This window comes from Typopeltis vanoorti, chromosome 20 (genome assembly GCF_054136105.1).
Source record: "Typopeltis vanoorti isolate ZY-2024b chromosome 20, IOZ_Tvanoo_1.0, whole genome shotgun sequence".
NCBI lineage: Eukaryota > Metazoa > Arthropoda > Arachnida > Uropygi > Thelyphonidae > Typopeltis > Typopeltis vanoorti.
In genome coordinates this window covers 16491517-16505347 of record NC_143568.1, presented here as the reverse complement: position 1 = coordinate 16505347, position 13831 = coordinate 16491517, and the positions used below count along the sequence as shown (strand labels likewise).

Sequence of the window (13831 nt, the reverse complement as noted above, 5' to 3'; positions counted from 1 at the left end):
TTACATTCCAAGCCACCTACAACTGCCCTTAGAGGGCGCTCCACCTAGGTAGGACTTTAGTGTCACCCTCATGATTGGACGTAGTATTGTGTGTTATTTGTGTATATGTTACATTAGTTTTTTTGTAATTCCTGAAGTCTCAGTGACTGAGACGAAATATAGGAAGTATTAAATTCTGTTTTAATCCTTTCTGATTGCTGTATACAATCCATTAAACCTCCAACATGATGTCCTCACAGCACTTAAGCCTCTAACACGGATTCTAAACAAATACAGAATTAATCACCATGACATTACCATCTTATCAGTTAAAAATAATACTTTAGCATTTATACATCACAAGAAAAATTTGGAGGGAAGTATATTTCCAGTCGCAGACATCCTAAGATAAGTGATGGATCCTAACTGGCAGTGATTATGGTTTTAATGTGCCTTTTAAGTTTCAGCTTAACATTTTGACTTATTTTGCATTAATTGTTGTGGGTGTAAAGGATTTATTGCAATCATTGCAGTTCACAGTAATTTTAGTAAATTATGTATTTTTTCAAATCAGCATATTTAAGTTCCAATCAGAAACATGGACAATATAACTAATATAATATAACTAAGCATAGAGTGGACTTATTCAAATTTTAATGGAAGAAAGAATTAGTCATATGAGAGCATTCTGAGATGAAAGTCGGTTAGGTGACTTTGGCTTCCTAGTTTGTCATGGAATAATAAGTCACCCAAATTTTGGTTAACTTAATGCAGCCATAGTTTTTGAGATTAAGAGAAGTTCAATGCTGCTAATTGCATAAAATAACCTTTTAGATTTGTAAGGCCTTGCTGTATTTGCTTTATTTCATCTGCTTTGTAATGGTTCTGTATAAGATGTTTGTTTTATTCCATCTGATCTGTGTAATGATGGTGACATCTGTTTTTCTTATTTCCCTCAAGGAAATTTTTAGTTTTTATCTGTCCAAAATATATGAAATTGCGGGCATTATTATTTTGTATACTCTGAAATGTGAAAGAGTTTGTCCTTAGAACAGATAAGAAAAGATGGTTAAAACTATCATAGATAAATTTGAAAACCTCACAGTGCACACAATTTGGTGGACTGAGTGGTTAACATATTCACTCTCCAACCAGGCTGCAGGTTTGAGTCCTGACATGGATGTTTGTAATTGTCTTTAGGTGGAAGATGAATTTCATCTCCCAATGTGAGAACAACACTTTTTTATTTGGAGGTCTGAAGCAGGAAGTGGCTTGAGAGATCCATATTTGGTCTCGGGAGGAAGGTTTCCAAGCTGTGCTCCTTAACCTCTCACAAATTTAGGTTTACAAATTTTTTGTGGGTGTGAGTCACATAAAAAAAAAAAAAAAAAAAAAAAACCTAACTACTGGCTACTACTTTGTGATCATTTTGTGGTCGGTTATCATTGCTGCTCCTAACAGTTTGTTTTAATCATCAGTCAAAATCATAACTTTGTCATATCCTATAGACATATGTCTAATTTGTAAATTATGTATTGATAATGAATTTGATTCAGCTGTCAGTGTTGCCAACAATCATTAGGTATGGCCATATCTTACGCAAGCTAAACCTTGTCTCTTCATCTCACAGAATGAAATTGCATATCATAAAAATAATAACAGTAAGATTATCTTAAATTCACACATAACGATTAGCTGTGACTGACTGTTTCTGTTTTCACAAATGCACCTTGCAATTACTAGTGCACTTCTCTTCCTGATATTTTTGAATTGTTTAAACTGTTTGTGCTGCTGATTATTTTAGAATTCAGTTTTTGTGGAGAAAAAATATACAAAGATTTAAATTGCACTGCCATGAATTCATTCTTCTCCCATTCAGATAGTTTCTACAGTCAGCACTTAAGAGTAGAAAGCAAAGTCCTCAACAGTCATATTCACACCTTCAGATTAGCTGTGCTATGTTGATGTATTCTATTTGGCTTCATGTGTCAAAAACTGCATTTGATTTTGGCATATTTAAGCAACTAGTATCCAGAAATTCTTTTGTCATAGAAGTGAAACTGTAGTCTTCCTTAGGTGCTTTAGTTATGTCTGCCTGATTTAATGTCATATTCTACTATAGGAACCACACACACACAGGTAGGTAGGTAGATTAATAATCACCAAACTGCCCACTCCCTTTTTCTTTGCCCAGTATATTGGGCAGTGAGACTATGGACTTAGCAAGTAATTTACTAGGTGACTTTCTATTCTCATAGGCTACACCACCATGTCCTTTATTTAAAAAATAAAAAAAAATTATGTGGGATCCCCTGACCCTACAAACACTAGTGAAACACTGTGTTTGTAGGGTCATTGTTCTTGTTGAAACACGTATATATCTACCTACATGTTTATGTAGATAGATACGTAAACAATCACCAAGGACCAATAAAGTATCTACATTATTAAAACACTGGGTTAAGAACATTTTTTCTAGTAATACTGCACTTGACAACATCAACTCAGTTATTTACTGGTTACTTATATAATGCTTAGAATAAAAAAAATCACTCCCCTTCACTATTCTTGGCAGAACATCATAACTAAATTATATTCATCCTGTAACCAACCACATTGGGAAGACAATTTTCCATTTTGTTAATTGAATAGTTCGATAATTGAAATGCAATTATGTGGTGCTATACCAGAAATCAGTTTATATACAAAGGTTACTTAATTGAAGGGTTGTTTTGAAGGTTGGATTAATGTAGATTACTGCACTTCATAAGTGCTAATGAGGTCTTCATACAAGCAGCCATTGTTCATTTTAGTTAAGTCAGACTCCATCCTTTACACAGACTGGATTACATAAAAAGAACATTTTCAAGAGACCAAGAGCAAAGTTGATATAAAAATATTAACTTTTAATTAAAATAGCTGATATTTTGACAATATTTCAAGTACGATCATTAGGGCAAGACAGAAAAATAAGAACTTTGTGATGGACTCAAGAAGTTAGGTACAGTCCAACAAAAATTAGAATGCATAACTAAAGTTTGTGGTGAATAAGCCAGCATGTGTCCTTCAAGAATATAGATATAGCTATAAGAAAGTTTATATATAGAAGTAACTAAGAAGTCATTGGAATACTTAAAATATGAAGTTAGTAGATTGATCTCAAACCTATTGAAAAAGCTTAGAAGTGGAAAAAACACAAAAATGAGTTGATGATAAAGGTTGAATTAGAGAATGAGTGAAGATATGGATATTCTGAATATCTGTAGTAATTGTTTTTCGAAATTCTTAAACATTGGTAGAAAATATCCATGTGGAATGTATTCACAAATATTCACTGTTAGGATTTATTAGAAATCTTCTTCTTCTGCAGCTTGTCCTACTTAAGTAGGGTCGCTGTTCTCAGTGAGTCTCCTCCACATCCTCCTGTCTTGGGCTGTAACCACATCCGACTTCTTCACCCTCAGATCCTCCTCCACCAGCTCCATCCACCTCTTCTTTGGCTGCCTGTGCTTCCGCCTCCCTGCACATCCATCTGCATGACCTTTCTTCCCACATACTCATCCTCCCTCCTCATCACATGACCAAACCATCTCAACCTTGCCTCATATATCTTCGCTCCTAAGTTCGTAACTTTTACTGTTCCCCTCACATAGTCATTTCTCAGACGATCCTTTCTGGTCACACCACACATCCACCTAAGCATTCTCATCTCTTCTACTTCCATCCTGCTGATGTTATTTTTCCTCAGGGCTAGTTTCCATAGTATACATCATAGCTGGCCTCACTAATGTCCTATAGATTTTGTCTTTCAGATTGATTGGCACCCTCTTATCATGGCACTCCAACATCTCTCTCCAGTTCCTCCATCCCGTTTGTATCCTGCATCCCACTTCCTTCTCTTTCTCCCTCCTCTTTCACTGTTGAACCTAAGTATCTGAAGTCCCTAACTTTCCTGATGACATTTCCTTTCAGCTCCAGATCTGTCTCCTGGCTGCCATCCACTTTGCAACACATGTACTCTGTCTTATTTCTGCTCAGTCTCATACCTCTTTCTTCCACTTTTCCAGGATCTGTTAGAAATTATTAGAACTGTTAGGATATATTAGAAATCAAATGTAGAAAATGATCTGGAGTAGTGATATTTGATTGACAGTGCTCAAATGAGGTATAGTATACAAATTTGACCTCAAGGATTCACTTTAGTGAATATGGGAGTGACAAAATGCAAGTCCCTGATGCTGGCCATGCCTTACTTCATGTAATATGCATCTCTTATATTATCTGTAAACTGGTTTCCACTCTTCTTGCTTTTTTTTTTCTTCTTGTTCTTTCCTCCAATGCTATTAGAATATTTTGAGGGTTAGGGATGATCCCCCCCCCCAATCTCTTGCAACAGGAGTCTGCCTTCTCTCAGGTGTTTGCCCTTACCTAGTGTGCAGAAGCTGCAACAGGCTCAGCAAGCAGCAGCAGATTTATTGAAGCTAAAAAGAAACAAAGGAATCAAAGCCAGCAGATTTAAATGGTAAAATCCATCATTTTGTAGATAAATGTAAACATTAATGGCATTAGACTCAATGGGCAAGATTTGAAGAGTAGTAAAAACTTGAAGTATCTGGGAAGTATACTTTCTAGTGTTTAGACCAGGAGATAATGGAGGAATTCACTAGGTCAAATTTTTTTTTAACAGTGTAAATACTTTGGAACAGTGAGGTCCCACTTAAATGCAATCTTTTGATTAACAAAGGTTGTTACTTATTTCCCTTTTAAGAACCATGTTGGCAAAAACAAGGGAAGACAAAAGAAATGTTGACATTAAAATAATTTAGGGCTAAAATATGTTAAGGAAATGCTTAAGTACTCTTGCTTGAAGTGGTTTGGACATCTAATGAGAATAAACTTAGAAATAATAATCTATGAAATGAAATTTGAGGATGAGAGACCAAGAAGAAGACCTGAAAATGTGGAGAGACTAGATAAGAGAAGATCTAGAAAAGAGAAAGAACTGGCACAGTGTTGGAAGAATTTGGGAGGATATAAAGAAATAGAGAAATTTGATCTGCCTGATCTGACAGTTTCTGTCATACCAGTTATTTTACAAATAACTGGTATGACAAAACAGTAGTTTACAAATTTTAATGTCTACACTGCATAATTCAGATGACTGGAGAAAGCATACTTGAGAAGAGGCTAAGAAAAATTGTTGCAAAGAGCTTGCAGAAGCACAGGCTGTATTCAGACCAAATAAGGATTGTTAAGACCCAGTTTTTACTTTAAAATATATAGTTGAAAAATCATGGGAATCCAGGATATTTTAAGGTTTAAAGATCTTGAGATGCCACATAATAAACTGAGTGAAATGCTATTCAAAAACTAAAGTTATATGCTTTAAATGGACATTATACAATGAAATATAGTTTATACTTTCTCCAATTGACATTCAGAAATGAAGGATATAAAATCAGATATTTTGCAAGGTTTGTTATATCCACTGTTCATGATTAGATGAATTATGTTACAAGGGTAAGTGGCAAAATATCTGATATCAGAATCATAGATATTCAGCTTAGTTCTCTACTTCATACTCCTAATAATTTTATATTTCATGAAATATAAAATTACATTTTATAAAATATAAAATAAATATAGCAAATCCATAACAAATCTTGACTCATTAACTAACTTGAATAAATGCTCTAACAAACTGGGTATGATAATCTACGATACCAAGAATAAAATAATAAATCTATGAAAATGGGTTGGAACAAGGAATTCACTGATTGCATTCTCAGTGAACTCCAGAACAAGTAAAACATCTTATTTTTGAGCATAAATTTTAGTGAAGATGATTTAAACCTTAAAAAGCATATTAAGTATGGAAATAAATAAAAGCATAGCAAGTGTAGAATGGCAGGGAGTCTGATGAATAAATTTAACTAAAAGAGCAAACTAGAGGTGTACACAAAGTTCTAGCTATTGTTAACATGGATCCAAGATTGGTAATAAATTAAACAGTTATTGTAGACCAGATATCACAAATGTGAGAATTCTGAAGAAAGTTAGAGAGAGAACAGAGCATCAATGGCAGAACAATATAAAAAAAGAAGATAAATATTAGAAAAGCAAATGAAATAATTAGCATCCATGAACGTGTGCCAATTTAAGGTGGTATGATTACTTAAAAACAATGTGAGAGGTAAGGCTGACAGAATAAGTGTTTAATTTAAGAATAGCAAGAAAAAAGTAGACACACAAAAATAGTCATCTTTCACAAAGACCAACATTTGTATTGTCTGATGCATTTAGCAGCTCACAATGTAAGAATCAACAATATGAGAATGCATAGCAAGGAATTACGTTAGTTATGATCTACAACCTTAAAAATCACTGTGGAGTATATGAAGTGCCATGTGCTTGCAAGGAAGAACTTTTAACATCTGCTTTGAAGAATACATGAAATACGTTTGCTACTTTTATTAGTAACAGGCAAATCAGTTCTAGCAGACTAATTGGAGACCCTCTCGTGTACCTTCACACAGAAGAAAGCAACAATAATGTGTAAAAACCATTTACAATCTAAATAAATATTTTAGGAATCTACAGAAGTAATGAAGTATAAGTGTAATTTAATTTCTTAATGCTAGCTGCAATCAGTTACCCAAAATTTAGGTCTAATTAGATCACCTTCAATCAAGCAGCTAAGATTACTTCCATTTCTAGTCTCCTTTTTAGCCTCTATGGTTTTCCTTATGCTTTGAATAGTTCTACTAAATACTTGGTTATTGTGGCTACATATTTCTGACTGGTACTTTGTGTTGTGAAGATGCTAGTTGAAATTAGTGAAATATTGGCATATAAATAATTAGGTTTTGTCCTTTTGTAGTATTGGGTTAAGCTATTAGTGACATCAATAATAATTAAGTCCTATATTTCTGTATACATATAGCTCTAAGACAGGGATGGCAGGTTTCCCCATGGATCCACAGATATTTTCCTTGACTCGCCTTAAAAGGAAAATTAAATTTACTCAAAAATTAGTGAGGTAGTAACTCATTAATATCAAAAAATATGATGGAAAACATCTATTGTTAAAACATACTGCTTTAACATAAAATATTACATCATGCATATAATTTAAAAGATGTTTCCTGTAATGCATGTAGTCATCTTTCACTAATAGGAAAGGTGTGTAGAGATGCCAAGGGTTTTTGCTTCAGGAACTGGGTTTTTCATCCCTATACAACTATGGCTATGTTTCAGCTGTAATTTTAATCAACATAAATACTTTATTTTTAAGATAGTCTTGCTCACAAATAGGATGTAGACTTATATCACATTATTACTGTAGGTGAGATAAGGACTGGATAATCTAAGCACCTTGCCCTAAAGATTTTGCCTTATTGTAGAAGAGGTTGATTGGTCTGATCAGCTGTTTCAATATTAATAGTTACGCCAAAAAGATTGGTATTAGTCTCCTCAGCTTAGTTTCAGCAATGCTTGTTGGTTGGAAACAACTAGGTTCAAATCCTGTCTAGAATATACAAAGAATCTTTAACAGGGCTTTTCAATTGAAGATAAGTTAGTTTTGCTCTCATAGAGGTCATAGTTATTCCTCCCTGAAGCTTGGGGATAGGGGGATTCATCCTTCAAACAAGGAAACTATCTTGAAGAACACACACAACTGACAGCCATAATATGCTGATAGGATTAACTGTTGAAAAAGCTAAGTTACTTTGCCGCAATTAATCATTGAGCCAGACACATAAACGAAGGGGGAAAGATTGGTAATCATGTCTGTGAAATTAAAAAAAAAAAAATAAGCAGGATTTTGAAGTGTGTTAACAATTTTGAAGTAAAGTAAGTCATTATATGTTTCTATAATAATGATTAAATGTCTTTCAGAAGATGAAGATAACGAACTTCTTAATCAAGAAGCCAAAATGCCACTGGATGAACTCTTAGCTCGTTATCAAGAGGAATCAGTACCACTTAAGGTAGCTCCACATTTAAAACATTTTCATAATGAAAAACCTAGGTCACCAATGTTGCGTGCCAAGAAAGATGCTATGGGTGACAGCTCAGGTGATGAGGATGATGATGATGAAAATTGTGAAACCACATCTCATGATGATTTAGATAAATCAGACAGGCTAATGAATGGTGAGGAGAATAGTTCAGATGATAGTGAAAAACACACTTGTGATTCAACAGTAGATGATTCAGATTTATCACATCAAAAATCTCAAAGTTCAAAAAAACATAAAAAGTGTAATAGTATAACAAAAGATCCTTGTGAAAATGTGGAAGGATTTGAAAAAGAGGGAAGTAATTCTGAAGAAGGCAAATTATTGCAGAAGGAATGTGACATTGTTACATGCAGTGAATCTACTGAAGAAAAAGGTCCATCTAGTTCTCATACAGGAGAATTAGAAGATTCAGTAAAAGGCAAGAATGCACTTAAAATGAACTTAGATTCTTCAGATAGCTCAGAAGACAGTGATGAAGACTATGGTGAATCAGAAAGGTATATTTATATATGTATATTTTACTTTGTCAACAATTAATGAGCTAACTCTAAAATATTCTCTACTCAGTTATGTGTTATCATGATTAGTTTTTTTCTGATAGAATAGAAATCTTGCTTTTTTGCTAGATGTAATTGACTTATTGCTCTTTTTTAATATGTGTTTCCTTTTTATAAAAGGTGTACTGTGTGTGTGTTGCATCTAGTTTAGAATAATTTGTTTTACTTCTTTGTATATATTAAATTATTATTAAATTACACTTCTCTTCATTAAACTCGGATGTAATTTTCAAAATGTATATTTGTGAGTTTTTATTCTGTTTATTATATTAACATCATCATCAAATTCCTCCCATGTACCCTCAAGGGGTGTACAGGATATGATAGTACTACATGAAAAAATTATATCATTACTAACTTCCTATCTACAATTTTCCTCCAAATCAGTCTGTTACTTGTCAAGACTCCAACATTATCAGATCTTATATTTCTATCGTCTAAGGCACTTTGTACCGTATCAATCCACCTATATCTTGGTCTTCCTCTGGGTCGTTTTGCTGCCAACCTGGCAGAGAACACTTGTTTTGCTAATCTTTCCTCTCCCATTCTATTTAAGTGACCATACCACCTGAGATTAGCTCTGCTAACGCATTCCTGGATGCTGACAATGTCAAGTTCTTTCCTAACATCCTCGTTTTTAATATGATATTGCCATTGATGCCATCTGTTCACGCCTATAATCTTTCTCAGGACTCTCATATCTGCGGTCTCTAGTCTTTGGTGAAGTGTTTTCCTTCTGACCCAGCTCTCAGATCCATAAGTTAAAACTGGTTTGAGTACTATCTTGTATACAGCTAATTTAGTGTTCCGACTAATTTCTCTCTTATTCAATATGAATTTATACATTCGACTTCCCACCATACCAGCTTTGCTGATTCTGTGGTCTGTTTCTATATTGAATTTACCATCTTCAGTAAAAATCGTGCCTAAGTAGCTGAAATGTTTTACTTGTTCCACAGGTTCTCCATTCACAACACAGCTGACATTTTCAATGATTCTGCCTATTTTCATTGTCTTTGTCTTTTTATTGCTGACCTTCATATCATATCTATTACAACAGTTATTCAAGTTAGTCAGAGAATCTTGCAGACGTGTAGCGGATTTATTTAGAAGTATAACATCATCCGCATAAAGCAAAGATCAGATATTAACATCTCCAATTTTGATATCATGTTTAATATCACTTTCCTTCATAATGTGATTCATATAGATAATGAATAACAGAGGGGATAATGTACATCCTTGTCTCATCTCACAACAGATTTAACATTAAACCATCTTCCTGTACTTCCTTCAATTCTAATTGCTGACTTACAACTCAAATAAAGACTAAGTATTGCTTGATATAATGCCCCATTGACACCATATAACTGTAGTGTATTGAATAGCTTCTCTCTTGGCACCTTGTCATATGCCTTTTCCAAATCTACAAAACTTAAATACAGATCTTTGTTATATTCCCATGCTTTCTCGACTATTTGTTGTAAAGTGAAAATCTGATCCTGACAGCCTCTATTTTGCCTGAATCCAGCTTGTTCTTCACCAAGCTTTTCTTCCACAATTCTTCTCAATCATTACTCAAGTATACTTGCATAGATCTTGCCAGGAACATTCATTAGGGAAATACCTCTATAATCTCACATTGAGTTTTATTTCCCTTTTTATATATGCGTACTATGAGAGCTCTACTCCAATCATCAGGAATTCATCCCTCTGTCCAGGCTTTCTGAACTATACATTGCAGCCACCATACTTCAGCATTTCTGGTCGAATATCATCTACTCCTGCTGCCTTTCCACATTTTAAGAACTTGATGGCTTTTTCTACTTCAAGTATGGATATGTATTCCTGACTGCATGTCTGGTCAGTGTTTTTTACCACTGGGCTGTCATCACTGCTTGTTTCATTTAGCAGTTTTTCAAAGTAATTACTCCATACTTCAAGGATATCTTTTTCTTCCTTTTTCTTGTCACCTTTATCATCTCTAACTCCGTTTTCAGCACTCTTTCCCCCTGTCCTAAGCTTCTTCAACAACCTCCAGAATATTTTGCTACCTTCTTGATATTTATTTTCTATATTCTTGCCAAAGTCCTCCCATGACTTTTGTTTAGCTAGTTTTACACAGTGTTTAGCATTCTTGCATTTGTCTCTGTATTCTCTAAGAGCACAAGCTGACTTATTTGTCAGGAACTTTTGATATGCTTTCTTCTTTTCCTTCACTGCCTCTTTAACTTCCTGTGTCCACCATGGAGTTCTGATTTTTCTATCCATGCAGACAATCTCACCACATGCCTCTCTGGCAGGAAACTCTCTAGGTTTTCTTTAATGCTTGCCACTGAATCTCCAAGGTTTGGTTAATGTTCTTAAACCCTTTCATTTTTTCTTCAATAATCTTTGTGTATTGTAGTCTACAGTTCACATCTGAGAGCTGCTCAACTTTTATTCGCTTTAAAACTTTCTTACATGTTATTCTTTTCAATATGAAATTCAATTTTATCCTGCTCAAGACTAAATAGTGATCGCTTCCAATTTCAAATCCTCTGTACACTCTGGCGTCCTGCACCAGGAAGAAAACATCACTATCAACAATAACACAGTCAATGAGATTTTTCTTATTCCTTGCCTCTTCTCTCCATGTGAATTTGTGCACATTTTTATGTTGGAACATGGTGTTAGTAACGACCAGTCCATGTCCTGAGCAGAAATCCAACAGATATTTGCGATTATTATTAGCTTTGCTCTTTTCTTCAAATTTTCCCAAAATATTTTTGTATGTCTGACAATCATTTCCTACTCTGCTATTCAGATCCCCAACAAGAACCAACTTTTCGTTTTTCATTGTGTCAGTTGCTTTTTCTAAAGCCTCAAAAAATTCCTCACCTTAGGAGAACCTTCTGTGGAACCATAGGCACAAATAAGTCTCATTGTCCAGTTCCCCATTCTGATATTTGCCCACATCACTACTTGAAATTGCCTGCCATTCAAGAAGATTAGCCTCGTATTTAATGTTGAATACTACGGTTACTCCATCTTTTCCTTGATTGTCATTGCTTGAATATAACATTTTGTATTTATTGCTCAGAAAGATCTCACCAGTTTTTGTCTTTTTTGTTTCAGTCACCCCTATTATGTCGATCTGGTACTTATCTAATTCCTCAGCTAGCTCCATTTCTTTGCCATTCAGGCTTCTTATGTTGATAGTACCGATCTTTACTCTGGTGATGTTGGGTTGGGATGCGTTTTCAGATTTGTTCCAGTAGCTGACTTTTCGCAGTTTGCCCTGATTCCCTGGCGAAAACAACGGGGGCCTTGTTTAACTGGGCGACGCCCCAGCGGCTTGAAATTTTGTAGTGTTGTACCGTCATTTTTTATTTTGGTTTAACCAATAAGAATACAATTTGGTCGGCTAAATCCCAAATTGCCAGCCCATCCTTGTTCGTTCAGTATCCAAGTAGATACCCAACAGGATGCACCACGAGAAGGTGAGGATTGGACATTAAGTCAGAATCCCTGGTCGGTTCTTCGCATTCCTTTAAAGGCTATGTGGAGGTCTTCTCTCAGTTATACAGCTTTGATCCTTAAGCACCCTCTTTTTTATTATATTAACTTATATTAACATGTTGATTTGAAAGATATATTTAATAGAAATCCTCTCTAGCTCAGTTGGTAACAGGGATACTCTTTAGTTGGGAAGATCTGGTTTACAAATCCTATTTAGAATGTGAAGAACATTTATAAAAGGTTATCAAGTAAGATGAGTTAGTGTTATATGGAAGTCTAACACCTAAGGAGAAGGTGAAATAAGATGACATAATATGGCCTCAGTTATCAGAGAGTTTTAAAAATACAACTTCCACCATGTATCACTTTCGTAGTCAAGACTCTTGGGTTCAGATATCCTCTATAACGGAAGTCATTTTCTAACACCTTTTTCACTAAAAGCAGTTCTTTTTAAGAGTGATGACTATTGACTATAGGGAAACTTGAATCAAGAAACCTTTTTCTCTTTCACTTCAGAAAGGAATTTAACCATAATGGTTAGATTCAGTCAAATTCCAGAATGGAGTAATAACTGTTATTTGGAAGCCAACATGGAGGATTTCATCATCAAATTAACACATCCTAATGGGGATGCAGGATTCTGTAATAGTACTAGATGAAGTTTGTTGTTATTAACATCCTGTCTACAAGTTTCTTCCAGATTTATCTGTTATCTCCAGCATTGTCAGATCTTATATTTCATTGTTGTATGGTACTTGTAATTTCATTAATTGACCTAGGTCTTCCTCTGGGTCTTTTCCTAGCATCAGACACCTGTTTTTGCTAACCTAATCTTTTCTATAAGTTAAAGATGCCAAAAATTATATTCTTGGTTTAATACTTTATCAGAGTGTAAGAAAATTGCATGTTAAAGTTTTTTCACAGCTGGGGTACTTGTATATAGAGGCTAATGACTTCACATCACTTGCATTGGTATCCCATAATGCTAAGTAATATGGGAAGGACAACTACTCAGACTGGTTTTGACCTGTATTGAGGTCTCATTGGTGGGAGCCAGACCCCAAAGAGAGATTAAAGTTGAAGGAATGTAGGAGTCATATCCCATAATGCTTAACATTATATGCACCCAAAAATATGTCACTATGCATTATGGGATACTAAGGCAAGTGATGTGAAGTCATTAGTCTCTATATACAAGTAGCCTAGCTGTGAAGAAACTTCCCACTCGCACACACAGGCTTTGTTTGCTTACACTCAGGTAAAGGATTAAACCAAGAATATAATTTATTCACATCTTATTCTGTAGTTTAACCAAGTAACCTTCTATTTCGTTAAATGCCCATACAGATTAGCTCTGCTCACATTCCTGAATACTAACAATTTCAAGCTCTTTTTTAATGACTTCATTTTTAAAATTATTCTATTGTTGATGCCATCTGTTTACTCTCTCGATTTTTCTCAGAACTCAGATTTCTTGTCTGTTTTATTATATTTAAGTTATAATTAAGTTAAAAGTTAATTGTTTGAATGCTGTGTGGTATATAGTTAAATGTTTTGATTAATTTTTCTTTTATTCCATATAAATTTATTTATTTATTTGACTCCCCACCATACAAGCCTGACTCTTGTCTATTTCCATATTTATTTGCTATCTTCACTAAAAATTGTGCATAAATACATGAAATAATTTACTTGGTCTTTATTTGGAATGTACCAGATGTTTTCAATGTTCTGGTCTTATGCCAAATTTGTTAACTTCTTCAGTTTAGT

At 34.4% G+C, this 13831-nt stretch overlaps 1 protein-coding gene across 2 annotated transcripts in view; it reads left to right on the top strand.

Moving 5' to 3' along the window:
* The window catches only part of LOC150095253 (protein phosphatase 1G), a 167263-nt gene that overhangs the window by 38383 nt on the left and 115049 nt on the right, over positions 1-13831 (top strand). Inside the window, exon 4 of one of the 2 annotated variants that reach the window (XM_090410084.1) lies at positions 7882-8500. In XM_090410084.1, coding sequence (XP_090266210.1) covers positions 7882-8500 — 619 coding nt within the window. Of the gene's footprint in view, positions 1-7878; positions 8501-13831 lie in introns of both variants that reach the window. The other variant, XM_090410083.1, reaches the window with a different exon arrangement.